The sequence below is a fragment of the Strix uralensis genome, chromosome 4 (assembly GCF_047716275.1).
Source record: "Strix uralensis isolate ZFMK-TIS-50842 chromosome 4, bStrUra1, whole genome shotgun sequence".
Lineage (NCBI taxonomy): Eukaryota > Metazoa > Chordata > Aves > Strigiformes > Strigidae > Strix > Strix uralensis.
The window spans coordinates 89,682,789-89,710,003 of NC_133975.1; the positions used below are offsets into that span (position 1 = coordinate 89,682,789).

The 27,215-nt window shown below is 48.8% G+C and overlaps 1 protein-coding gene across 6 annotated transcripts; it reads left to right on the forward strand.

Moving 5' to 3' along the window:
- Positions 1-37: 37 nt before the first annotated feature.
- On the forward strand, positions 38-26,490 carry ARHGAP1 (Rho GTPase activating protein 1). 6 transcript variants are annotated; one of them, XR_012628847.1, is made up of 15 exons: positions 44-89; positions 5,004-5,211; positions 5,995-6,087; positions 11,315-11,344; positions 16,648-16,735; positions 16,979-17,110; positions 17,612-17,698; positions 18,331-18,429; positions 19,148-19,255; positions 20,467-20,543; positions 20,922-20,999; positions 21,551-21,679; positions 21,860-21,963; positions 22,657-22,976; positions 26,448-26,490. XR_012628847.1 is itself a non-coding variant. In XM_074867738.1 (14 exons), exons 2-14 carry the CDS (start codon positions 5,073-5,075, stop codon positions 22,834-22,836), a joined length of 1,344 nt encoding a protein of 447 aa, XP_074723839.1. In that variant the 5' UTR covers positions 38-89; positions 5,016-5,072; the 3' UTR covers positions 22,837-26,490. The 6 variants fall into 6 exon arrangements, 5 of the variants coding, with proteins under 5 accessions (XP_074723839.1, XP_074723836.1, XP_074723840.1 ...); XM_074867738.1 differs by having other exon boundaries at positions 38-89; positions 5,016-5,211; positions 22,657-26,490; XM_074867735.1 differs by having other exon boundaries at positions 22,657-26,490.
- The last annotated feature ends 725 nt before the right edge of the window (positions 26,491-27,215 follow it).

A 27,215-nucleotide genomic window follows, 5' to 3' on the forward strand; every position in this document is an offset into this window, starting at 1 on the left:
CGGTGGCGGGTGGGGCGGGGCGGGGCGGCGCTTCCGGCGGGTGGCGGATGCCGGCGGGGGGTTGACAGGCGGGCGGACGGCGGCAGCAGGTACCGGCGGCGGGCGGGGCGTGGTGCGGGGCCCGGGGAGCGCGGCCGGGCTCGGCGGGCCGCGGGGGGCATAGCGGCCTGTCGTGGTGCTGGCGGCGCGGGGAAGGGGCCCGGCGGCCCGCCCGGGGTTACCCCTGAGGGGAGGCGGTTGTTTCTGTGGGGAAGGGCGGGCGCGGGTCCGCGCTGGCCGCCCCGCGGGAAGAGCCCGGCCGGCGGAGCCCCGCGGGGGCCCGGGGGAACGAGGGCTGGGGGGCCGCGGAGTTTGAGCCGTTTGGCGTTGGCGGGGCGGGTTTGCTGCCGGGGCCGGGCCGCGGCGGGGCCGGGGGTGGGTGGCTGCCGTCCCTGCCGGGGCTGTCAGACGTCCCTCCGTTAGGCGGGTGGCCTGTGCTGGGGGCACTCGGGGTTTTCCTTTTAGCGGTGTAAATGGCAGGTCTTTTGAGTCCCTGGGTCGAATCTTGAAGTTGGCTCTGGGTTGTCACCGAGCTCGGTGGAAGGGAATGGGACAGAATCCAGGGTCTAGTGGAGAGGAGGAGGAGGAGAGGTGCAGCCTTGCAGGGCTGTGCGTGCCCCCGTTTCCTCACGCGTGCCCCCGTTTCCTCACCCGCTCCCAGGGCGATGGGTGGATCCTGCACGGCCCTGGTCGCAGGCTCTGCACTTTGTGCTGGAAGCCGAGCTCAGCGCTTTTGCTCTCACACCCTCTGGAGAATCACTAAGAGGAGGTCGGTTGCTGGCTGGGATGGCTTTCCAGCAGGCACGGAGGTGGCCTTCAGCAAAGGTTTGCGATGACTGGGGAAGGAAGGCCGCTCGTTTAAAAAGCTGTTACAATAATGAAGGACCAAAGAGTTTCCCCGAGCAATAGCATGTCTGTCCTGCATTAGTTGGTCATGGTGAGCCAAAGCAGGTCTGGCGCTTGACCCTGCGATTCTTTCAGGGTAGTGATGCTCTCGGTGGTATCATCAGTCTTGATGTGAGGGAAGACTTGGGCTGGGCTTTCTCAGTGAGTCTCAGTCCTGGAGCTCAGTGAGTGCTGCTGCTGAGTAACTGCTTCCTCCTTCTTCTTTTTGCATTGTGCTTGATATTAAGACTATAGCAAAGTGCAGGGACTTGATTGGTGTGTGTACAGCAAAACAGACATTTGTGTAAATGGAACAAAGCTGAGAGGAGGTGCAGATGGCAGCAGAGTCAGAAAAATAATACAGTCACCCCAGAACTGGGATTCCTTCGGGTCTAAGCATTTCTCATTAATCAGGCAGGGAAGAAGAGGCTGCTTGGCTTTTGTAATTCTTTATTGTATGTAAGTACAGGTCCAGGGCGTGGTAATACGTGCATGGACATATTTTGATGTGTAGATTTACGTCTGAATTAATAGTACACCTGGAAGAAAAACATGAAAAGGAAACTGCTGAGTAGGTGCAGTTTAGAAATAAGTGATGGAAACTGGAATTGCAGAAATAAACAGTCTGCATGAACAGCAGCCACCAAGACTTCATAGGTACAAGTGAACTGTCTTCCCTGTGTAAATTCCGGTGGGATCTTGTATAAGGAATCTCCAGCTCAGAATTCATGTGAAAATTGTATTTAAGGGGCTGAGGTTTCTCTCCTTCAGCAGAACGTCCTGTTCTCCAGAACATCTCTCTGTTATCAAGAAAGTAAATTTTTATTAGTTGGCGAGTGTTCAGGTCAACCAGTATAGGCTCAGAAAAACATACTTAAATGCTTGGGAAAATGGTAACAGTTGGCTCTTTAGAGTCTGGCAGTAAGTAAATGCTTCTGATGTCGTGTGATTCTTTAGTTGTTAAATGATTGACTAGGCTTTTTACTTTTTAAATCTAGGTATGTCATTTTTCTCACCTTATGATTGGCTATACAGGATGTATCATTTGCATCTTGTCATGACATTTATCCTAAAACAAGTGGGGTTCTTAAATTGAGTTAAGTCTGGTGAAATGCTGGGTTTTGACAACCATTTCATCCTTATACTGATGCAGATGGACTTTCTGTTCAATGACAGGTCCTGCTTATGGGTCATTTTTGAGTACACAGGGAAAAATCTCATGCAGCTGCACTGTTGGGAAGTGAAATGTATACCCTTGTACTCCGATCCCCAAGTAGTTTCTTACATCCTAACTCCAGGTCTCTCCTTCTCAGTGCCTACTAGTCCCTAGGCATTTAGAGGATTATATTTCTTTAAACTGTTCTAGGGTTACCTGTTGTGAGACCCTCTGCACTTTTGCACTTTTGGGAAAGGGCTGGGGAAAGTTCTGCAAAAAACCTTCTCGGTCTCTCTGGGAGCTACGGTCTGGTTCACAAGAAGGACCTGAAATCTAAGAGATCTTCTGCTCTGGATCATAGAATCATATTTGGGTTGGAAGGGACCTTAAAGATCCTCCTTCCATTAACATTTCTGCTGTGGAGCACTAACCTAGAGCCAAGGAATGGAGCTGCCTGCCTGGCTGTGAAAAGCACGTGGAGGTATCTGGGGAGTCTAGTGGCCTTTCCAAGGGGTAAGGAAGGTTTTGGCAGAGCACTATCTACTGGGCTCTTTTTCCGGTGTGGAACTGTAAGGATCCTACTAACAGACTTACTTCTTCCACGTGGTGCCACACTAGGATTAATTTTATGCCTAAGGGGAAATCCCCCAGTGCTAATAACCAGCCCTTCTGCCTCTCATCAAGTGCTGCAAGTTGGCTGTGAAGCCGAGTCGTGATCCCTGTAGGGACAAGTGAGGACACTTGGTGTCTTGCTGTCCCTAAGGCAGTGCCATCGCTGCTCTGTGAGAAGATTTGGATTTGGTCCCTAAAACCGTGCTTTGGGGCCACTGTTGGTGCTGGGCATCCCCAAGAATCTCACATGAAAGGCATCTCAGTGGACGGCAGCAGTTGAATGTCGGTCCTCTGTCCCCACCAGCGCCAGGAGGTCCCTGGGAATGCCGAGGCACTGCCCTGGGGGGCCCTGGATGCTTCCTCAGCGTGGGGTGCTGGGTTGTGGGGCTGCTGAGCTGCAGTGGGGAATTGCTTTAGGCACACTGAGTCATGAGTTGGTGCCTGGCGTTACCATAGAAATTGGATCAGCTGCTAGGGGTGGGGAGTCCTTGTCCCTTGGCTCTGCTGCTGCGTGGTTCCAGCATGAGCTCACGGTGCAAAGGAACCTGGTTTCTTGCTCCTCGTCCCTTGGAGATCAGGGGAGGTCAGACAGCTCTCGCAGCCCTCGCCGGGGGGCAGGGGATAATTTTGCTTGGGTCTCTGCTTGGCTGCAGTGGTCAGACCCTGTGCGTTTGCCGTGCTGTCTTGGTGATCTGCTGCCCATCTACATCTGGCTCTTTCATATTTCGGGAAACTTATTTCATTTGTTTAACAAAAGCTCCCAGCGCTTGGGAGCCCCAGAGAGGTGAAAACTGGTTGTAAACTGGTGAGTAGCAGATAAGGAAGGACGGGAAGTGGTAAGTGTGGAGTGATCCAGAGGGGGAGGGGTCACACACTGAATATCCAGTTTCCTGTACCTCAAAATGCATCCCCAAGCTTGGTCACAAGTGTTGCCCTGAGCATGGACTTGATGCCTTCCAGCGCTCAGTCTCTCACAGGTTTTGTCCTCTGCGCTCACATCCGAGTAACTGTTTCATAATCTTCTCTGGATAAATATATGCATTCAAGCCCTAGGGATGGAAGATGCAAAACATCGTTGCCCCCCTCCATTCTGCTGAAGGAAATAGCTTTACTATGAATATAATCTTTCCACACAAAGGCGTTGCGCCTCCTCAGGTCATCTTTGAACCCTTTGCTCTCCTCGCAATGCAAAACAAGCACAAGCCTGTCTGAGAAACAGCGTTAGAGTCTTGCTAGTGCAAGGTGTCCTTTTGTTTTGTTACAGTTCCTCTTGGCTTGCTGCCTGTTGGCCGCTGAATTACTGTCCGTGTGGTCTGTGTGAGCAATCCAGATCTACGTACTTGTCCTTTCCAGCGTTACCTTGCTTACTTCCAGGACACTGACTTTAGAGCATAACAGCTGTTTCCTAGGGGTTGTCCCTAAGAATTGGTACCCTTAGGAGGTGCTGTATGCTGTGCTAGCTCACTCCCGGGTTGGACATATCTTCTGCTTCAGGTGAGAGTGAGAAGTATTTGCCAGCAGCAGCAAATGCTCTGAGCTGTCCTTTTCTTGGAGCCTCTTAATTCCTTGGTCTCCTCAGTATTATGGAATGCTTGGTGAAAAATACTCGTTCTAGCAGTATGGCTTTAAATGAAAGAGGTGATTCCTTGCTGCTTGTTGCCATGTAGGAAAAAGGATTTGCTGGGTGATGCTGAAGGGAGGTGAGGGTTGTATGTGTGTTGTTCTCCTTGTCTTGCTAGCTCAGCCTACGAAATCCTGTTTTAAGAAGCTGTTCACTTCTCTGTTCAGATCCCAGCACACTGAAGCACCCACTTCAGTGTTGTCGAGAGCTCTGGCCCTCCTTTATGGGGAGAAGGGGAGGGGGTGATTCCTGGGAAAGCTTCCAGCACTGGGCCAACTGTGGAAACAGCTGGGCTTTGTGCCAGCCCTTCAGAGGGAGGGGGAGCTCCGAGCTGGTACAGTGAGTGCATCAGGCAGGGGCTGGTGTAGCCTGTCGCCTTCCTCGGCGTCTTGGGGCTGCTCCTGTTTCAGGAAAGAAGCTACTCTGTACAGAGCTGTGGTCAAGCAGGGACCCGCTGAGAGGGTTGGTACAGGCTCCTGATGGCCTTTTGATAGGAATTGGCTCGAAAGAATCTGACATATGCCGGTGCTCCTGGCTTGGAGGAGGAGGAGGAGTTCCTGCCTGTGTTAAGGGGGAGGGGAAGCATGATCTCTGGATAAGTAAAGATAAGGGAGGATTTGGGGGAAATCAGTGAGGACAAGGAAGAGCCTCCGTGGGGAGGTAAACTTGTGATCTCTGTGTCTCACCTAGCAATCGCTGCAGTCCTCGCTGCAGTCCTTGTTCTAGACGCTGGAAAATAAACTGCGGTATTTGGGGACCATGGCTACAGACCCACTCTCAGAGCTTCAGGATGACCTCAACTTGGATGATACCAACCAGTCCCTCAGCCAGCTCAAACTGGCCTCCATAGATGATAAGAACTGGCCAGCAGATGAAGCCCCTGTTTTTCCCAAATCAGGTAAGTAGCCTGCTTGTTTGGGGTCTGGGTTTTGGCCAAAAAGGAATTGCATTGTGGTCATATCTACATATACAGAGAGCCCCAGCTCTGTTCTGAAGCTTTATAGACACATTAATCGTGCACCACACCCAAGTAAATTAGCCCTGACATTGAGCAGCACTAAAAAGCTCAGAGCCAGCTGATGTAAATATACTCTTCTCAGCCCTGTGGTTGGCTGCACTTTGGTGCTGACAGTACAGACATGCTATAAGTCCTTGAATGTCCTCTGTTGTGGTTTTTTGCAGGATAGTGTGACCTTCCTGAGTGGAAGGGTCTTGAACTTCCATGGGGGAGGTGGTGCTGGAGATCTGAGTTGTTGCTCTGAAATCCTGTGCTATGGACTGCTGCCTGGATTGGTCAGGGAAATTAGCTCAAGGGCGTATAGGACGGTCATCCATCAAGGGACAATGTTAAGATCCTCCTGCTCTAAAAAGCCATGATGGTGCCCTTGGCACTTGGGTTTTGGTCTTTGTGAATGTTTGTGGCACATCTGAACAGTCATTTTCGAGAGGGTGTACAGTCTGAGGGACATGTATAGACCTCATAGGATTGACTAGTCTCTTCATTGCTGCTCTTGCCCCCTCAGGATTTCAAAGGTGGGTTTCCGAGGTGGACAGGTGTGTGTATTAATCCCTTCCGTGTTGAAGAGCCATTTTTTTTCTCATTCCTCTATCTCTGTGGTACCCCTCGCCAAGGTGCTCCAGACCCCTTCTTCTAATTGCTTGTTCCTTGTGTTTTGTGCAGAGGACTCCAAAGGCTCCCCTGAGCCCGTCACTCACCTGCAGTGGGATGATCCCTACTATGATATCGCCAGGCACCACATTGTGGAAGTAGCAGGTAGCCGTCTTGCTGTTTTCTCCTTTGATGTCTTTGCAGCTGGGCTAAGGAAGGGTCTTTCTAATGGGATTGTGGGGGTGTCTGCCAGGCCCAAGTGGCAATGACAGCCGGCATTGTAAAGAGAAGGAGCACCAAACTGCTCAAATGTTTACAATAAGTGCAATTTTCCATTGACCTTGGTTAAACTTGTATTTCTTCTTGGCTCTTACTGTCTTCATTATATTATTAGCAGGACTTGGTTGCTTTTGCTGAATTGTTTTAGATGTGGCCTTTGACTATATCCTGTGCACAAGGTGTGGTTTTTACCTGAGAATGCTGCAGAAATGACCTAGTTAGGCAGTGCAGCTGCAAGGTCCTCCGCAGACTGAGTAATCCACAGTAGGTCTGGCAGCTCTCATATCTGAATGGTCAGAGCTTGCCATTCTGTCCAGAAACAACATTTACCGAAATCTGATATAGGGGGAATAGGCCCATGTCCCGCTGCAATGAAACACCCAATCATTCAGGGTCACAAGCATTTTGATTTTCTCTGTGTGATTGTCTTATCTGTATTATTTTAATTACACTAACCCTTGGCAATTTACTCATGGAGCCTCCATAAGAAAGAGTTTTGGGGATAGTTTTTAGGTTACTGTGGTAAATCTGAGTGAAGGCTAATCCCAGTTTGTCTTGCATTCCTTGTTTAAAAACCTGTTGTGACTTGATTCACGCTTCCTCCTTGGTTATCTGTAGCCACCTCCTACCCCTCCTATTGCCATTTTTCTGTGCCTTGGTTCCTGCCCCACGTGTGAATTTGCAGCAAAGCAGAGGCACAAGCTGGAGTGCTCCTGATTCAGGGTTGTTCTGCAGCAGGGTTTGACCATGGAAGGAAGATTCTCAGGCACTTACCTTGGTAAGAGTTGTCCTGACATCATCTTTTCTGGGCTGTCTTCTAGAATGAGCTTTCTTTCTCCTAACCTCTCATCTTACATCTTTCGGGGCCGAAATGATAATGGCAAACTCAAAACTTTGTTGTCCTTTGTCTCCTGTGTGCCTCTTGGCTGCTCAGGTTGACAGGCCAGGTATTCAGCGTCTTGCAGATTTGCCACAAGTGCTTTCATTTGCAAATGTGTTACTAACCTTCTTTTCCATGGGACTGAAGTTTCAAGACTGGGGTTTATAGATGTCTGCACCCCGGTCTCCCTGTTGCTGAAACTGGAAAGGGACTCCACCATTTCAGTGGTAATAGCCAGAATATTTGGAATGCAAGTGGCAGAGGTAACTGGTGTTTCTGGACTCTGGGAGCTGGTGAGTTAAATAATACTGTTGTTCACTTCAGACAGAGCTTCAGATAAAGTGCTTAGCAGGGAGTTTAGATCAGAGACATTGATAAGACTGGAATGCCAGCCCAAACCAAGGATATACTTTGTGTGCTGCCTCCTGATATAAGCACTAGTCCTTCTGCGGGATTTCTTTTCCGAGGTAACATGATATTTTTTTTTTCCCCAAGCTCTCTGAGTGTCACTCCAGTGGCGGTGTGTCTCTGTGGCTGTTGGAATGCAGCCATTTGACACGTTGTCTAGGATAGCAAATGAAGAATTATCTAATTCAGGGTGGTGTGATGGCTGACTGGGAGGTCTGCCTGCATTCTGAATGAGATCTCTTCCTCGTTGTGCTTTAAATTTGTGTTTCTAGTGAGCTCTCTGTGTAGTGCAAAAGCAGCTCAGAGAAGCTTCTGTCGGCTGCTCCTGGCCAGTTTTCACCAGTAGCCAGTTTATCTGAAAGCCTGTGATGGTCCCCACACACAGAATAGGGTGCAAATGTCTTTCTGGGCATCAGAAGAGCTAGTAGCACAGCTCCAGACAGTGGATTTGCTGTCCCATAGTTTTGAGACTCTCTGGTGTCGCATCTGCAAGCAGGATTTATGAAGTTGATCAAAGGGGCCTGAGTTGTAATCTGGGCTCTGGGGTGAAGCTGTTTGTTCAGTTTTCTTGGTCAATAATTAATAACATTAACTGTTCGGAGAATCAAACAGGGTAATGTTCTCTGGGCTGTTGTTGAAGGCAAACAATCTGGGAAAATCTGGAAAAATGCTATTAGAAGTAGCCTGGAGAATCGAAATCTCACTGGAGCATTAATATGAAACTGTTTGAATCTGGCTGTACTGACAAGTTGTGCTTGTCAGCACCTTCAGGTGCAATGAATGCTCACCATGCTGAGCCTGAAACAAAATAGCTCAGTTCTCTTGTAAGTATTAGCAAATGGCAGCAAATGAAGGGTGGTTTTATCCATTCTGCTGATTATGAGCTTTCTCTTCCACGTCCTTCCCTGTTCTGCACTTCAGAGCAGAAAGCATATGGCTGTTTCTGCCTTCCCTAAAATAGATTCTGGGATGATGATGCTATTTTGAGACAAAAGCAGAAGGCTGGTTCCCATCCTCGGGCTGAACTCCACGATCCCAGGGTTATCCTGTGTGGTCAGAAAAGTAATTGCTTCTTGTGGGATGGATGCATAGTGTTAATAACTTTTTAAAAGCCTAGTTTTGGTGACAAAAAATCAGTGCACTCATTTTCTAGCTGACCTTAATTTCTGATTCAGTTCAAGGAATGCTGGATTTGAATACCGTGGCTGTCTGGCCTAAAGAGGGAAAATAATATGGAAAAACATTTTGTGGAATTTTCTAGAAAAATAAGGCTTCTAGTTTTGTTTTTCACTTCAGAATAGTGTAGAAGTTTCATGGGGACTCTCCTTTGTGCCCTGTGCTCCTGTCTCTTCTGTCTGTGGGGAAGGAGCAGGCATGTCATTGCTGTCCTGTGCGGTGGTGTGTCCCGGGAAGGTGGCAGCACAAGGCATCTAGCCCACAGTTCTGAGGGAGTGCCATGACATTGTTACAAATCAGAGTACTTCAGTTTTGGGAAACCTTTTGGTTCTGGGATTCAATGCTTTTCTGAAGGAAAGAGATGATAGTCCCCCTATCCTTTCAGACCTGCCTTAAGGTGTGTGTTTTTGGAGTGTTTTATGCAGGCTCTGGAGAGGTCTCTGTGTGGTTGTGCTCTTCTTGACTCTGAGTTGTGAGCATTATAGCAGAGAAATTCATCTCTACGTGTGGCTAGAAGTTGGAGCAGAGGCAGCTCAATTTCACTGCACAGACCACTTCTGCAAAGTGTGGGGTTTTTTTTCTTGCTCACATCACATAGCGTTTGGAGGAAACACAGACTTCAGCTTGAAGGCTTTTGCGGAACTAGCCCAAATTTCTGTTATGTTTAAGAGTTTCCTGGTAATTCTTACATGTCAAAGGTGCTGCTTCCATGTCCTTTGGGGTTGAGACAGGCTAGGGTGATGTAATCTTGGCCTTGAATTTCAGCAGAGGCTGAACTGCAAGAATATGTATGGCAAATAGTAACAGTCTGAAGGAGGTCTCTGGAGATGGCAGTGCCTGCTGGAAACCTGGGCTGGGTGGCAAGAGCAGGGTGCTTGGCAGCTTTCTGGCAGTGTGTTCCTTCCTTGTTCTTCTGCCCAGTCCAAAATACTGGCCTCACCTTTGTGGTCAATATGCAAACCTACAGCTGAGAGGTGCATCAGCATTCCCATTTTACACAATAACTGGCTTTCTTCCTTTTGGGATAAGAAAACTGGGGCTTAACATATGACTGGCGTCTGAATTTTCTGCTGCTGTGGAGGCTAGAAGTTGGTGTAGCAGTTGTCAGGAGAGCGGCCATCACTATTTACTTCAGCTATGTAGTCCCTGCCCAGTGAGTTCAAAGCTTTGCTGAAACTCAGAGCATGTTTCTGCTAGTTTTTGTGGGAAATCTGCTGCCTCACACCATTAGCTGGCAGTCTGCAGGGCTGCCTTCGCAGAGAAGGCGTGATGCTAGTGTGTGTAAGACCTGCGATTGAAGTGGGAAAGCAAGGTGGAGAGCTGGGGGTGTACCTTCTTGTGTGTTACTAGGTTGAAACTGCAGTTTCAACAGTGAATTTTTTTTTTTTTTTCAGTGGTGAATCTAGTACGAAACCTACCTGAAAAGCATTGTGACTGGCTGTTGGCTGCAGGGGCCCACGTTGTAACTAGTGCTGATGATTTGCTGTTGCTGCCGGTGATTGACATGGGGAGCTAAAAGCAATTTTGGAGCACCAGTAGCTGTTGTTTCATTAAGCAGGCAAAGGTAGAAGCTGCAGACAAAAATTCTGTTGAAAGTGTGTTGCAGTGTGTCTTTGGTGGCTAATGGGCTCAGCAAAGGCCTCTGATAACAAGGGTCCTTTTCCCTTCCAGTATGGTACATTATTAGCAGCTCTGTCAATATAGGGTGCCTGCATTTCTGCTGCTTTTGGATGTAGTTTCTGGCTTTGACTGATTTTTTTTTTTTTGCCTTAAAAAACATATTTGTATGATACAGAATGATGAGTTGCTTCTGTAGAATTGGGCCCATCCAAATCAAGCCCAGCTTGTGCACCATGTTTTAATGTGCGAGATCAAGGGAATGGAGAGTTTCTAAGGGATTCTAAGTTTCTAAGGGAGACCAAGGGAATGGAGAGTTTCTTTCTAGAGCCTTGCTCAGGCTCGTGTCTTGATAGGCCCATGTGGGCCTCTTGAGAATGTAGCTGTGAGAGTGATGGAGAAGGGGCTGGGCATGGCAATAAATGCCTTCATAGACCCCTCCCTGCCCAGAGAAACCTTTTTTCTAATTGGCAGTTTATTTTATTACTCAGAATCTACTAAATTGCTTTTTTTAAAAATAAGCTGTGGTTGTGTTGAAGATCTCAATTGTCCCCATTTTCAGCTTATTCGTGAAATTCAGCTTCTTGCAAAACAGTCTGTTGGATGTGTTATTCATACGGTATGATGCCATTCTCTATGCACTTCTGAAGTTGTTCAGGGGACTTTGACATTCAGAATTAGTTTTGTTTAACCCTTTTAAAAGTGGCAGCATCACAGTTGCCATTTTGGTGGTCGGGGAAGTGTAACAGTAAGGGCCAGAAATTTGGCTATGATTATACAGAATTAGTTGCGAGTTCAAGAAAGAGACTCAGAAATCATGGATCGCTGTTACCGCCTCTAATTGTTAGATAAACTGTCTTTGGAGAGGAGCATGGAGGAAAAATGAAATAGAAGGAGCTTGACTGCTGCAAGACAGCAACTAAATGTATCCCAGCGGCAATCTGGCTAGACTCTGAGACGTTATCCTCAATATTACTTTCTGGGGAAGGATGCGAAGCTTGGTTTGCTATAACTTTGTTTCTGTTCCTCCAGACCAGGGTGGACTTGATGAGGCCCAACCAGGTAGGTAGATTTTTTGTGGCGCTAACATTTGGTACTGTAGATCATGGTATTCCTTTAGCATGACCGTGACCTGTAGCTGGACTGTCTCAGGGGAGCCCAAACTTTGCTCAGCCTTAGGCTGCACTGGCAACTTTTCACGAGTCCAAAGGCTGCACAAAATTGTCGTCTGAGGGCTGCACCTCTGCCTCGGGCACAGCAGAATCATCTGAGCCAAATTTGGCGTGTGGGCTTTACTTTGGGCACTTTGGGGCTCTTGGGTCTCAGTGTAAATCCCGATCCTCTTCTGTTATGGTGGTGGCCTGCTTGGACCAGTTCAGTTTGAACTCAAATTTACCTCGTTGTCATGTGTGCTTTGGAAGTTCATCCTAGGATTCCTTCATATGATCTGCTGCTGTGCTCACGTGCTAAGCAGCTGGTGCTCAAACTGGATTCTCCAGCTGAAAGCAACTGTTATCTATTTCTTCTCCATTTGGCTGCAGAGATGTTGTGTTTTGGTAACTTGTTCCTCATTCTAGCCTGAAGCTGTGCTAGACTGCTCTGTGCTCGCTGAACATTTGTTAAAACTCTCTGGACTTCAGTCCCAAGCCTTAAGAATTTGGCTGCTGGTGCTTTCACACTTCTCAGTGTAGATGAAAACTTCTTTTGGTGTGAAATTCTTTCTGTGTTTCTGAACAGCAGGCCAAGACCTTCACACAGTCGGTGGAAATGCTGATCCTCACTGCCTCATTATGTGGGCTCTTCTCCCCCATTTACCATTCTCTCAGGCATCCTGCCATTTTGCATTCTTTAACCTGACCCTCTAGTATATCTTGTATCAGTTAGTGCTGTAGTCACTTGGTAAGGCTTTATGATTCTGGCAGTGTTTGGATATTGGGAATATCTAGGTGGAAGTTGTCATGTATTAAAATACTTCTTTGAGCTCCTTGCCTTCTTTTCCTGAGAGGCTAAATCCACTTTGGAATTCAACAGGCAACTAAAATCTACTATACTTAAACACTGCCCAGCTGTGTCATAAGCTTGGCAGAAACCTGAAATTACATTAGAGAAGTTTTTTAGTGACAGTGGCTGTGATAAACATCTTAAGCTTTGTGAAACTTGTGTAGTAATGTTCCAGAATTATGTAGTCGTGTCCTCTCCTTGACCCTGAACTCTGTTAACTTTGCTGTTTTACCAGTAACACTAGCTTTTGGTGGCAGGTTTTATCCATTTGCATTCTCTCAGTCTCAGAGTACCAGGATATTCCCATTTGAATCTTTCATTGAGGTGGGCCCTCAGCTGAGGGTTCCTGATGAAGGTAGGAATGAGCAGCATCCCTGGACTGCAGTTATGCTGCCAGTGAGTAGTATGACAGCCTCCAATCATGGCATAAAGGCGAACAGATATATTTCAGGAGAAGTACCTAGAAGTACATAGCAGGTTTTGCAAGTGAAATGTGTATTTTCTGTGTTGGCTGTACAGATTCATTAATAGAGTCCTGTCTCAGGACAGTACTGCTACCTTAATACGAATTTCTGCTCTGATATGTTTGTATTGCTGCAGGTGTCAATCTGAAACATGAGCCTCAGTATTTAAACTTCAGCCCTTTTGGAAGTGTGGTCCTGCACTGATGGCTTGGAACCACAGCAGTGATGTTCCTTGCCCCTTGTCTTAGGAGGGCACTGGAAATGCTGGTCTTCGGGTGAGAGGAAAAACTGAGTTTGGGCCTTAAAAGCACCATAACAATGTTCAGGAGAATTAGCATGTCCATCAGTGCTACAAGTTAGTATCTCTTTAGATGAGCAGCTGTCTTGACTGGAGAGGCTTTGCATATTGGCTACTGCTTTGCTCTTTGTTGTTAAAAAAATATATCTGAATTGCATCCTATAGGGAGGTAGTTTACTTCCAGTGTAGATTGAAAATATTTTTAATGTATGAACTTACTCACCAAGGTGTGCGCACTGTTGGAGTGCTCTGTGAGTACTGATGGTATTTAGTTGCTTCTTTGTTGGTTTGTTGTTAACTGTTGAGCATTCCTCACCTGGGAGAGGTAGGAGACAGCCTGAGAAGCTGAGTGATTACTTCATGGTCTAGTTGTGTTCAACGGAGACTTCAGCTATTTGCAATTGCAAACGAGGGGTGAAAACCTAGATACGTAAGATTAATATTGCAAACAGGGAAGCAAACAGTGCAAGGGATGGAGCATCTGGGAAAGATCAAACACTGTAAGAATCTGTTCTGTTGGAGGCAGAGAGGCCACCTGCAGGCAGTTTCCTCCAGCAGCCAAGAATGCATGGAATGGGCTTTAGGTTCTTGTTTATAAATTGGAACAACTAATTGTTCACCTTTGATGCTGAATTTTGAATTTTGTCATGTCTGGATGAACCAGACTGATCTGATACATGTCAGGTGGAAACAAGATTGGCGGTTGGTTGTTTTGAAAGTGTCTATGTTGACAGGCTGAGCTCAGTGTGATGGAACTGGAGTGAAACCCAGAAGTCAGTAATGGGCATGCTGGTTCCTGTGTAGGTCTCGTGCATAAATTCATTCTGATTTGGAAGGCAAAATGGGCCACTCCTTTTTCAGTCATCCAGGGGACTACAGATTATCTTTTGGTGTACTTGGCCCTGGAAATCATCCAGGGGAAACATGCCATCTCCCCTTTGGCAGCATCATGGATCGTCTGTTTTTCTTTACCAGCGATCCCAGACCTTTTCACCAAGGTGATATAAGGAACGAGATTCTAGACTTTGCATAGGCTCTGCCATAGGCTTTCATGTCATTCCAGAGGAAGGTGTTTAAGCTATGTGGTTCCTGACTTGTCAGGTCTGGAAATTGGTTCCCAGGAGCCTGAGCTAAGTCTGTGGCCACCCGCAACATCGCATGAACGTGGTGCTGTACTGCAGTTCCTCAGAACCAAGGCCTGCCTTGATCAAGCTTGCAGTCTGCTTCTGGCCCTCAGACCATCCACTCTGGTGTGAAATGCAGCCTCTCAGTTAACTGAAGATAGCAGCTATTCTGACTTTAGCACAGAGCTATGATCTGCAAAGATCTGTAGTCTTTCTGACCCGTCTCTTTCATCACTACAAATCTCAACAGGTTCTCAGATGCTACCGTCTTCTTACTGCTCTGTGCAGGCAGGACCCTTTGTTTTCCAAGTGCAGACATACGGGTGGCTCAAGACCACTGGGAAGGGTCACAATATGCCATATTCCCTGTCCAGGACTTTGTAGCCTGCACCTTTGTTTTATAGACAGCTTAGGTGCGTTAGACCCAGCCCTAAAGCTCATAGCAAGCTACCAAGAAACTCTGGGCTAGGCAGAGAGTGGGCTACCGTGGGATATGCAATGTGATGTTGGTCTTGTGGCCTGGCTGTGACTGTATCTGGTTGTTCCAGATGAGCCTTGCATCACTCTCTCCTAGTCCTGCATTCTGGGTCATGCGTCCTCCCTAATTGCCCCTTACCTCCGCATGTGTATGTCAATGTGATGGCCTATGCCACCCCTTTCCTGGTCTGTACCTAATGCTGCTTCAGTGTCCCTAGCTTTCGTAGAGGTTCTGGCTTGTGTGCATCAGTAAATTCTGTCTCTTGTGTTGTTTGGTGAGTGACTTGAAAATGGGACCTGCAAGGGGAAAATATAAGTGAACAAGTAGCAAAAGAGTATGTTCTTCTGGCCAGGATGGAGGTAAAAGAGGGTTAGTGGCATCTTGATCTCATGGCTGGTGTGTGTCAGTTCTCTGGCTGCCATTTGCAGCACCAAGTGGTCATCTGTTACTAATAGGCAGCGTTCTCAGAAACCTCAGGTTTGCTGTTCTGGGGCTCAGTTTGAGATCTCAGTTGCTGCATGGCAAGGGTAACCAAGCAGTAGTTGAGGGCCAGAGCCTATGCAAATGTGCGAAAACGGCTGCATGCTTTGAATATTGTAAATTGGTGTGGGAAAAAGCATATATTTCAAGAGGAATGATGTATTGCAGGGCTGTCCTGCATAATAGCCATCCTTGCTGCTTTTCTGTGTTGTGGTCTGTATGAGATCGTTGTGCTGTAGGGGAGGAAGGAGGGTGATGCTGAGTATAACCTCAGTAGCCCCTTCCACAGCTTTATGCTCCTTCTGCTTGACAAGAAAACATAGCTTTCAGAGCAGGGTGAGTAGCAAGAAAGATCAGAAGACTTTAACCCTTCACACTAAAGGGACCATTTCATCTGAATCGGTGTTAAAAAAGTCATCTTTATGGAAATGGATTGGGTGATGTGTCTGTGAGAGAACCAGACTTTCCCTCAAATTCCATGTGGCCAAAAGATTTGTGACCTGGTTCTTTCTTATCTAAATCTCTCAGTTCCCTTAGCATGTCTGCTAAGTTTGTCCATGCCCATCTGCTCGGGTTTTGTTCACAGGGCTGAGATCTCTGCTGGCAGAAGTCCACTGACATATGAAGACGTGCTCTGGGGAAAACTTGGCTTGTTGTCTCTGAAACCTCAAGTGGTGGCTGGGAGGGAGTGTCCTCCCTGAGATGAGGGTGCTTTGTAGGTTATTTGGCTCCAGTGTGATGGGGACTGTTTTCTGCTGGGTTTTTACATAGAATGCTTTGTTGTGCCACACTTTGCAGCTCCTTCCAGCTCAGGTTGGAAAAATATCTCTGTGGATGGAAAATCTAGGAAGCAGTGAACAGCTTGTTCTGCAATCCCCCTGGAGAATCCAGCAGCCCTACTTGGTCCATCTGTAGAAGAGGCTTATGATGGTGCTTGCTTCTCATCTCTGGGATGTGGCTGGGACTACCCTGCTTCTAGGAATTTCTTGGTTTCCAGGGTATGAAATGGCTTTGTTCTGTGTGCAGGACTAAGCTTCAGGTGAAGCAAGAAACAAACACACCAGGCCACAAGCAGTTAGTCTGGGACTATGTGCAGGATGGAAGGAATGGTCATTGTGCCTGTGAGGGGCAGTGTTCCCTGTGCCTCCCTGGGCACACATGCATCGGGAGCAGTGCCCAGGGGCAGCATTGCAGGATTAATGCATGCTCTGAGCACACTTTGTACTTGAAGCCTCCATCTCTAGGTGCCCTGAGGCATCCTGGCTTCCAATCCTTTCACTTCGTTCAGGACCAGAGCGTGGTCTCTGTTCTCTATTCGCATTGTTGACTTGGTGTTCAGGTTTCTGCTTCCATACTAGGCCCATGGTAACTGCTGAAAATCAGGTTTAGCTTTGCTGGCAGCTGTGGCAATTCAGACTTCGGCCTCATTATGGCAGTTTCCCATTCTCTGTTTACCCCTTGCTGCCAAGACCACAATGCAGTCCTCAAGATCCCTGTAATCTCTGGCATTTCATCTGCAGGTGATGACAAATATGGAAGGAAAGTAATTTTGTTCAGTGCCTGCCGGATGCCCCCAAGTCATCAACTTGATCACGTGAAACTACTGGGGTGAGTAGTGTTTTAGGAGGCTGCTGTTAACTTCTTAAACCTGACATAATTCCCAATTGCTGGACTCCTGGGGCCAGATCTATCTGCAATAGCTTCTTTAGCTGGACATGTCCTCCCAAAGTGCTTACTTCTACTGCTGGGGATGCAAATCCTCTGTTAGGGCACACAAAAATGAGTCCCAAAGGGAGGATGATCCTCTCTGTGGCAAAGCATGAAGTGAGTTCAGTAGTTGTCTCTTCTTAGGTACCTGAAATTCACACTGGACCAGTATGTGGAGAGTGATTACACACTGGTGTACCTGCACCATGGCCTGACCAGTGAGAACAAGCCATCCCTGAGCTGGCTGCGGGATGCCTACAGGGAATTTGATCGCAAGTGAGTAAGGCTGCAGCAAGCAAGGATATAACATGCTGTTCTCTAGCCTAATATAGAAGATCTTCCCTAGGCCCTCCATGTAGCTTGGTGATAATAATTTATTATCATTTATTTCTGCTGCTTATGAAGGTGGGTTGTTGTTAAATGCAGGCTGAATCATGGGATAAACAGCTCCTTCTGTGGTTACATGCTTTAGGCCAACAAAGCAAGCAGCAAAACCAGGACCCAGTGCAAGCGTGTCAGCCCCATGGTATAATTGTTGCTTCCTGGTGAGGCTGCTCACTGCTTCTCGGTGAATCTTGGAATACAGTAGAGCGTGCCCTCAGGCTGCTGAGTGGCCTGACACAGCTATGAAGCATGGGAGAGCAGAGGCTGTGGGTGCTGGGGACCGGGGAGGCTCAGTGCAAAAGGAACAGAGCACCCAGCGTGCCTTAATCATGTGGAAAGGTTGGTTCCTCTGCTTTAAAGTGCAGCTCATCCTTATGCAGCTTCTCTTGGCAGGTACAAGAAGAACATCAAAGCCTTGTATATTGTGCACCCAACCATGTTCATCAAGACCCTGCTGATTCTCTTCAAGCCTCTGATCAGGTAGGAAGCACTATAGGAGGCTCACCCACATCCTCACACTGCAGGGGAATAATGGGACGTTCTCAGGGAGGCACAAGATGAGCCCAGGCAGCCAAGCGTACCCTAAAGTCTCTCACCCTGTGCTATCTCCTCCTGTTTCTGAGCTCAGAAATACTTGGGCACAAGAAGTACTGCTCTGGGAACCTACAGAGTTTGCAGCTCTGTGCTGCTCCCTTTCTATCCAGCCAAGTGGAAGTAAAGTGTTGCAGGCTCTGCTAATAATGAAAAAGGAAGTGAGAGCATCAGTCCAAATTATATTTAATTCATTGTGTTGATGGTGAAATCCTGACTCTTTAAAATAATGGAAACCAAAACTTTTTCCAGCCTACTGCTGAACTTAGGAAGGAGAAATCTGGTGTTTTAGGGAGTCTGCTGCTTCTAGGGGTTCTCACGTTACCTGGAAAGTCTTGGCATCTCCTGGTAAAATAGATGGACTTGGAGAGCTGTGTGGGTGATATCTGCTGCTCAGCCATACCTGCCCCTTTGCCCCATTGATGTCTCTTGCAGACCCCTGCTCTCCTTGCCTGTAAGAAGTCCTTTCTGATACTGGATTTCCTGATTCCTCACTTACCTACTTTTCTCTTGTTTTTCAGCTTTAAGTTTGGACGAAAGATTTTTTATGTGAACTTCCTTAGTGAGCTGGAGGAGTATGTGAAGCTGGAACAGTTGGGGATCCCAAGCCCAGTGCTGAAGTGAGAATGCTGCCTGTCTCCCATTTGCTTAGGGCTCAGTGAGAGGGGACTTTTCTAGAGGAATGGTGAGGGGAGGAAGAGCTTGTACCACTCAGGCAGTGGTTTTGGAGGGAGTGGTGACAAATTGCCTTAAAGAGTATTGTTTCTCTCCATGCTCCTTCTTGTGTGTCCTTGGCCCCAGTGCCCAGTTCTGTCCTCGAGTTAAATCCTCCTCCAGTGGAGCACCCACCCTGCCTCTCCCATTCTCCCCTCAGGGGCTTTCTGCAAGCTGCTGACCTAGAGCTCATGGTGCGCATCTGCTGCATCCGGGCACCCAATTTGCTCGCTCTGCACATTTCAGCTTGTCTTTGGGGCTTCCTAAAGTTGCCACAATCTCGGTCCCACCAGATTGATTCCCTGTCCCTCGCACACATGTGCAACTGTCTCATCACAAGCAGTGCTGTCCTGGTCTCCTGCCCACATTGCCTGTCATCCTCAGCTGCTCCAGCTCCTGGTTCCGGATAGATATTCCTTTCTCCCTGCTTTTTTCTGGCAACGAGGTGTTTGTTCTTGTTGCCCCTGTGCTCCAGAGCTGCCTGTGCTGGTTTTGCATCGGTGGAATCAAGCATGCTAGGCTGGAGCTGTTACCAGTGGGTGTGCAGTGGGTCACGGGCAGTGCTGGGTTCATGCTCTTTCTGGGAGGTGGAGTGGCTTTTTACTAGTTTGTGTTTTGCCACAGACACGATGCATATCTGAGGTCCCTGCAGAAACCTTCTCAAGTGCCCCAGAAGTCAACACCCCCGCGCCCACCGCTGCCAAACCAGCAGTTTGGAGTCTCGCTCCAGCAGTGAGTATCTCTGGATTGTGTTGCTTTTGCCCAGACTTGCTTGATATGAGGTCACTGTATATATAACTGAAGAGCAGCAAAAGCGTCTGTAAAATTTCTTGCAGTTCAGACTTCCTACAAAGGAACTGTGCTCATATCCAGATGCTGACTGACTCAGTTCAGTTCCAGCCTCTTGATTCCCTTGGCTAGATTGTATCTAAATTAGGATGAGATATTTTTTTCTGCAGCTAAGGGTCACTAAGAGAGGAGCAAAATAAGGGCCATGGGGACGGCTTTATGCCACTAGAAACTTCCTTTAAACAAAGGAGGTCTGTGGAAGGCTGGTGGAGGTGTCTTTAGGGCTATGTTATTTTGATTGAGCAGTGCTGCAGATCTGTTTCTTAGATTTTTTCCATATCATAAATTCTATTTTAAAAGCACTTCCATTCACCCTTGTACTGACTCCCACCCCCCTTCCTGCACAGTGACACAGGCAAACACAGCCACAGGCAAGGGCTAGTGATACTGGCTAAGTGTTGAAGGTATTTTTAACTTTGAGTGTGATTTTGCCTCCCTGGGGAATGAGGAGGAGCCAGTACTGTGTGGCCAGACAGATCCTCTGAAGCAATCTGGGAACACATTCCCCAGCTCCAACACAACATTTCCAAATGTAACCCCGTAGCGCTGTGCGCCTGAGCTTGTTAGTAGCCTGAGAGGGGTGAACATGCTCTCAAGCGGTATAAATACTCAAATGTGAGGGTGGCAGTGGACACCTTGGCTTCACTAGGTCTTCCCTGACAGCCATTGGGTTGATATATCTTCTGCTACAGGAGTGGGGTGGGTGTACTTATCCCGTCTGTATTTCTCTCATGTGTCAGCTTCTTTCTGCCCCTGCTGCCATGGGGAAGGAAAAAGGAAGCTCAGCCCTTTTCACCTGATTCAGAATTAGCAGCCTTGCCTTCTGGGAACCCCTTTGCCTTGGCATCTACAGGCTGTGATTTTTACAGAAGATAGATAAATATTCCTGTGGTGTAGTAAAGAGCTCATACTTGCTCCGGTGAGTAATGTAGCATGATGGGTGAAGAGGAGAGAAGGCTGGAATAATGTCTGAACCAGGGACTGGGATAGCAAGATCTTATGTGGTAGAGTTTGTGTGGGCAACTTCAGGACTCCGGGGCTGCATGCAGGGCAAGGAGGACCTGTCATCTGTAACCTTTTGTCTCTTCCTGCAGCCTCAGGGAGAAGAGCCCGGATCAGTCTCCGGTTCCTCTGGTGGTCAGAGACACCATTGCTCATTTGCAGGAGCATGGTAAGCGTTCAGGGGAAGCTGCAGCCCCTCTTAATTCCATGTCAGTGGCCTCTCCTCCAGCCAAGTTCCCATCCAGAGTGTGGTAAGATAAGCAGCAGTCTAGAATAAGGTGTAAAGGCCTGAAGTAGGTGAGTTAGCCTTCAAGAGAGATTGTGCAGGGCTTAGGAGACCTCTTGCCTCCAGTTGTCCACACTCCCGCTTGTATAAGTGTATCCTTTGCTTGGTAGTGGAAGCAGAAAGAATTGCTGTACTCTAAAAAAGGGACTTGTTGACATCTGCCTGAACACCCCACAGCACAGATTTAGGATCATTAAGACCAGCATTTTTAGAGACTCTCACATGGCTGATGTTTCTTCTCCATCTGCTCTCACTTCACAGCTCTTACTACAGAGGGGGTTTTCAGGAGATCAGCAAATACACAGGTTGTCAGGGAGGTCCAGCAAAAATACAACATGGGTAAGTGCCCAAACTTAGCAAAGCCCCTCTCATTCCCTAACTACTGCTGTCCAACTGGAACGGTGTTGGGACGAGTCCGTCATGGGTCCTCTCCTTCTGTGATAGGCCTCTAGGTGAGGCCCCATCAGGGTATGACCTGAGTTGCAGGGGAGAAGCATCTGATACTTCTGCTGTGTGGAAAGCATATTCCTTCTCACTCAAATTCCCCTTGCTGCCCTTTTCCTTCTTGAAAATTTCCCTGTTTCTCGGTGTGGGTTATACCATCTTAGTCTGATTATACTGGAGGGACCAAAGACGACCAGGAAGAAACTTGGTCATCTGTTTCCTTTGATGGCTTCTAAAGATGTAGTGCTGGTTTCCTCAGTGCTTTGCATATGCTTTTGGGACACATTTTTTCACTCTGCTAGAAGGTGTGGTGCTGCAGTAGCCTCTCTGTGTTCTTTAAAATATTGCTTCCCTAGTTCTGGGCTCTGACCACCATGTCCCATTCTTTGTCTGGAGGAGATCCTGCTTTGGCCAGTGAGCACTGAGTCTCTGCTCTACTTTCTCAGGTGTGCCTGTAGATTTCCAGCAGTATGAAGATGTCCACCTCCCTGCTGTGATTCTCAAGACCTTCTTGAGGGAGCTACCTGAGCCCCTCCTCACTTTTGGCCTCTACAGCCATGTTGTCAGCTTCCAGAGTGAGTTGTAACAAGAGTGTGCTACTCCCCGAATGTTGCCCTGGCACTTTGCCCTTTGCAGAGGGGGGCAGTCCTGCATGGGATTCCCTGTGTCTGCAAGCAGGGATTTCATCAGGGTGGGTGCTGAGGATTCCTCATGGACCTGCTTGTCCTGTCTCACTTGATTTTTTTTTTTTTTAGATGTGGAGGAGGTGAATCGTGTGGATGTTGTTCGCAAAACCCTCCAGACTCTGCCAGAAGAAAACTACCAAGTGCTCCGTTTGCTGACAGCCTTTCTGGTGCAGGTGAGCTGCTCCAAAGGTGGGCAGTCATATTCTAGTTCAGTTGCCAGTGCCTTGCATCAGCTTTTTGATTGCCTGTTCCCTCTTCTCCTTTGAGAGGAAATGAGTCTCAAGCTAGGAGATTGCCTTTCTTTACTTTATCTTCTTGTTATACAGAGATCAAGAATGATCATGATGAACTAGTCTAAGCAGTTGCTTCTCATAACGCTGAGAGGTGCAGGCAGGCATTAAGCTTGTGTGGTCTGTTCCAGGGAGGCAGAAAGCTCCCCAGGGTGGAGGTACAACTGCAAATTATATGGGTAGAAGATTAGATGAGAAGAGGGGTCCCTCATCTGCCCTACAGAACTTTCAGCTGCCAGGGAAGCCACTGCAAGGCTATTCTAGCAAGAGGGAAGATCATTTTGTTTTGAGTGATGATCTGGACTGTAGAGATACTGGCTGACAGTGCTCTTGCTCCTGCTGTTGTGACATGGCATGGTGATTGAGCTGTAGCATCAAATGGCAAGATACTGCTCCTCACCTTCTGAATGCTGGATGTCCTGTGTGTTTCCCCCAGCTGTCTTCTGGCAGCAGGCCCTCATCTCCTCTCCTCCCATTTGCCCTTGGGAGTCTGTCAGCTCCGGCTTTGGGGAGGGTAGAGGGCAGCTGCTGTGTTGTTCCATAGGATTTACAACAGTGTCTTTTCTTCCCACATAGGTCTCTGCTCACAGTGACAGAAACAAGATGACAAACACCAACCTGGCAGTTGTGTTTGGCCCGAATCTGCTGTGGGCCAAAGATGTAGCCATCACCCTAAAAGCCATCAACCCCATCAATACCTTTACCAAGTTCCTGCTGGACCACCAGAAGGAACTCTTTGAGGATGTGGAGGCCTGAACCCGGGCCAGCCCACACCAGCACACTGTGCCCACCTTCCCACCTTGTCTTGGAGCTGCAATCAAGCTGTCTCCAGTGCAAAGGGACCATTGATCCTCTGGGTGATGAGCAGAGCGAGGGCTGTGGAGATGGTGGAGAAGGTGTGTAAGTAAGCGAGCAGGAGACCTGCTGCTCCGGCTGTGGAGGGGAGCTGGTCTCCCAACTGCTGGGAGTGGAGTCCTAACCCACCTGCCAGTCTGTGCAGCTCCTCCAGGGCTCATCACCAGTCTGCTGCCCTATCAGATGACCTGCCTTCCTTTCCTTCTTCCTTCACATGCAGTTTTTCTGCCCTCCTGGTCCCTTCCTCAGCAAAGATCTTGTTTGTTTGTTTGTTTAAGCTCCCAATAGCCCCAGCTCCTTGTCCTTGCCCCAGCTGGGCTAGGGCAGGCTTGCTGGGTTTTGTGGCGGGGATGTTCTTGCTGCAAGTGCCACCTCTCAGCACTGAACATGTGTTCTGCCTTTCCCCAGAGGCACCTACAGTGGGGGAGGGAGCCAGACAGCCCTTGTGCCTCAGGTAGCAGCATGTCCTGCACTTGCAAACACCACTCTAGACCCCCTGCCTTTGGCAGGCAAGTGAAGGACAGGCTCACAGCACGCGGGCTGTTTTACCTGTCAGACTCCAATACAAGGAAGCTGAATTTAGCCCAAACTCCTCCGGGGTCACCCACTCCAGGTACTGTTCAGTGTCTGCTGGGGTGTAGTGGGTGAGGTGCCTCCCACAGTTACCCAGCTCAGGTGTGTTGTCCCTCCAGCAGCATTTCCAGCCCGGCTGGGATGGTTCATGTGAGACCTGGCTGTGCCAGGGGGGGCTGGCTGGGGCCCTTTGGCAGCTGGTGAGCCTGAAGGGCAGGGAGCAAGTTTCCTGGTGGCGCCAAAGGGCTGAACACTATGAGGATCGCTGCCTTTCCCTGTGGCAGCAGCTCAAGGCCTCTTCTCCCCTGTCAGGCATGTGTATCTGTGCTGACTGGCACAGACCGCCTTGGTTGGTTGTCTTTTTGAGCAGATTTTTCTCCAGCACAGTGTAACAGAGTGTGTAGTCTTGTGGGATGGTCTAGGGACAGGGGCTAACCCTCACCCTGGAGTGCAGCAGGCCTGGTTTCTGAATTTCTGCCCAGGTGCTGAGCACTCATGTGCCAAAGCTGTGAGGGAACAGCTATTCCATGCCAGGGGCCTTGGCCCTGTCTCCTCCTCGGTTCATACCTTCCTTCTGTCCTACCATGGAAGCTGGCTCAGATGCATCCTGTATGCCCTGGGCACAGCTGGAGAGATGAGGTTGTCTGCAAGGCAGGCGCAGAGCAGGGTGGGCCTGGCACCTTCCCAAAGCAGCTGCAGTACTCTCGGGCATCACTGTCGGGTTTGGGTTGCAGCGTTCCCGTTACGGAGCTAAAAAAGATCCTTCTGTGTCGCCTGGGCCCGGCAGCAGGGTGTTAGCAGGGAGCTTCTAGCCTTACGTCACTGGTGTGTTCTATCTTTGTATCTTGTGCCCTGCGTGCCTGGGCCAGTCCTCCCTGCTGCATCTGGCCACAGGGACAAATCTTTTGGACCAAGCAGAACTAATTTTTGAAAAGCTACTGGATGCTAAATATAATTTGCTTTTTCATAATATTTTGCTTTTTCATAATATTTTAGCCAGCTTTTAAACGCTGACCAAAGGCCGGTGCCCCAGTTGTAATCAAAATAAGTGACATCTGCTGCGGGAATGATGGAAATTGCTCTTTTTGCTAAGCTCTGGAATGGGGATGGGTGCGAACACAGGCAGTTCTGTGGGGCAATACAGGTCCGGCCAGCTGGCTTTGGAGGAGATACACCAACATGTGGGTGGGAACAGGGAGCAAGAGTTGTTCTAGGAGAGGACTGGGTCTGATCCCTTCTAGATACCGGGGGACTTTGCCCTGTGGAGGCTACAAGGCTGCTTAGTCTCCCTCTTCCAAGAGTAGGGGTCTTCCCTGTTTGGCCAGGATATGGGTTGTTTCAGCCTGAACAATTCACAGCAGTAACCAAATAAAAGTTTTGAAGGTAGAGGTACTCAGCTCTTAATTCACCTGTGATCTCCGCTAGAGTAAGTTAGCAGGGCTGATGTGCTGCATAGGAGTAATCTGGGATGGATAGTGTGGACAGAGGTGTACTCTGTTTTGAGACAATGCTTTCTGGACAGCTTGTGGAGACGGTGGAGGCTGAAGGAGCCCGGTGCAGCCCCTCTCTTCCCTGCAGGCACCCCGCTCTGTGTAGGCTTGAGTTTGGGGGGAGACTTGGTGCTCTGACTATGTCTGCAGCTGACACCATGCCTTGGAGGAAAGGCAAACCCAGCTAACTTCTCCTGGGACAAACAAGCCCAAGGTTGGCAGCTTGGAACGGGAAGTGCCCATGTGCCGGGGCGCTGAGGCCTTGGTGCTGGGCGGTGCCTCAGCTCCCTGGGGAGGGTGGCACGTTCCAGCCCTGCAGAGCACCAGGGACCATTCCGGGCCCAGTAGCGAGGGGAGCAGAGCTGGGGTAGCTTAGCTCTTCGCCCGGGGGAGAGCAGGGAGTGCTGCAAGTGTCTGTCTTCTGGATGGAATTTGTTAGTTTGTTTGGTGGGTGCTTTTTTTTTGCCTTTTTTTTTTTTTTTAATGAATTTTTGAAATGTTTCCTTTTTTTAGCAAAATGGAGACTGGTGCATCCCCTGCAGGCAGGGATAAAAGCCTGCTCCAGTCCAGTGCCTGCAGGGAGCAGATTTGGAGGGTGTTCAGGAAGCTGCTACTGCTCATGGTGGGAAAGTGCTTGCAAATCCTGGAAGGGACCCAGTGTAAATATCCCCTTTCCTCTGCTGCTCCTCATGCTGGAGCTGCCGGGGGCCCTGGAGCAGGCACAGGAACCAGGGTTGCTTTTGCTTCTGCAGTCTGCTCTCCTGAATGCCTTGTACTGAAATATCCCTCCTGTGACCTGAGCAAGGAACTGGCCTGGGCCTGCCTGCAGCCTGAGCTGGGTGGCCACCAGAGCCTGTGTCTGCCAAGCCCGGGGTTAAATCCCCTCCTCTCCCGGGCAGCCTCCTCACAGGCAGGGCACTGCCTGGGCTGGGTTTCTCTGGCACACATGGGTGGGGGCAGTATCTGATTAGGGTGCTGGTCTTTGTCAGTTTTCTCCTTGCTGTAGAGCTGCCCAAGGGTCTCTTCCCTGGCTCGTCTTTTGGGTTAGCTGTTAGCCATTTCTCCCTGTGGGGGTACTTATTCCACTTCAACCCTCTGCTTTTTATCACCTAGAGCATTCCCCTCTGCTAAGCCTCCTGCTGTCTTAACAGCCTCCGATCGCTCCCTGGCCCAGGCAAGGTACCCACACCAGAGCTTTTGGGTGGTTCGGGGGGCGCTGGGGCCATCTGGATGCCTTATGGCAATGTTTGATAATTTGAGAGGGAGCTGAGGGCCCCTCTGGTCCCTGTTTCCTCTTTTATGCACGGGGGCTCCTGTGCAAAATTTTTGGCTTTGCTTTTGTTGCTGGTGTTCCCTGCCTTCTTTTCTGTTGATGTTCGTCAGGGCTGGGGTTTTCACGGTTCACGTTGTTTATTTCCTTCTAATCTGCACCAATCTTATATTTCACAGTTTGCACTTTTTGTATTTCAATAAAAATGAAAATGTAATCCCAGATCTGGGTGTGTCTGTCAAGTGGCAGCAGCTGTGGCACATCTACAAGAACCAGAAGTAAGGCTGGCTACGCTGCCAACCACAGCCGTGCAGAGAGGGAGGAAAGTGAGTATGAAATGCCTCCGACATGAGTAACTCTGGGAAGAAATACTAGTTTGGAGGAGCCTCAGGCTGGAAACAGAATTCAAACAAGAATGAAGTGTTGCAAGTTTGGCTCTTTCCTGACCAGGACTGGGCTTCTGTGTTACTGTCTCCCTGTCACCACGAGGATTGCCCTTTCCCAGGGGTGGACCCGGGCAGCTACACGGGGTGTGGCATCACCAGGGGGCAAGTGGGAGCCATCTGCAGGCTCCCCAGCTGGGATTAGCTGGCTGAGTTTATCCTGTGGCCAGGTGATCTGTGCAGCAGAGACCTGCGCCTTCCCATCTCAACTGATGTGAATCGCCAGCTCTGCGATGTATGAGTCCCCTGGATCCATGTACAGTTAATTACCTTTTCCTAAAGACACTGTAATTAGCCAGTTACATCAGCAAGCTTTTTGGCTAGCAGAAAGGCTCTTACATGCAAAGTAATTACTACAATTAGCAATACAAATGGAGCAACAGGTGAACCCAATAGTGGGTGTGAGAGGAGTGGAAGGGAGAGCGCTGGACCTAAAAGCATCACAGTGGGGCAGTAGCCAGAGCCCTGTCTCCTGGCCTTGTTGCCTGGATAATGTGTTAATGC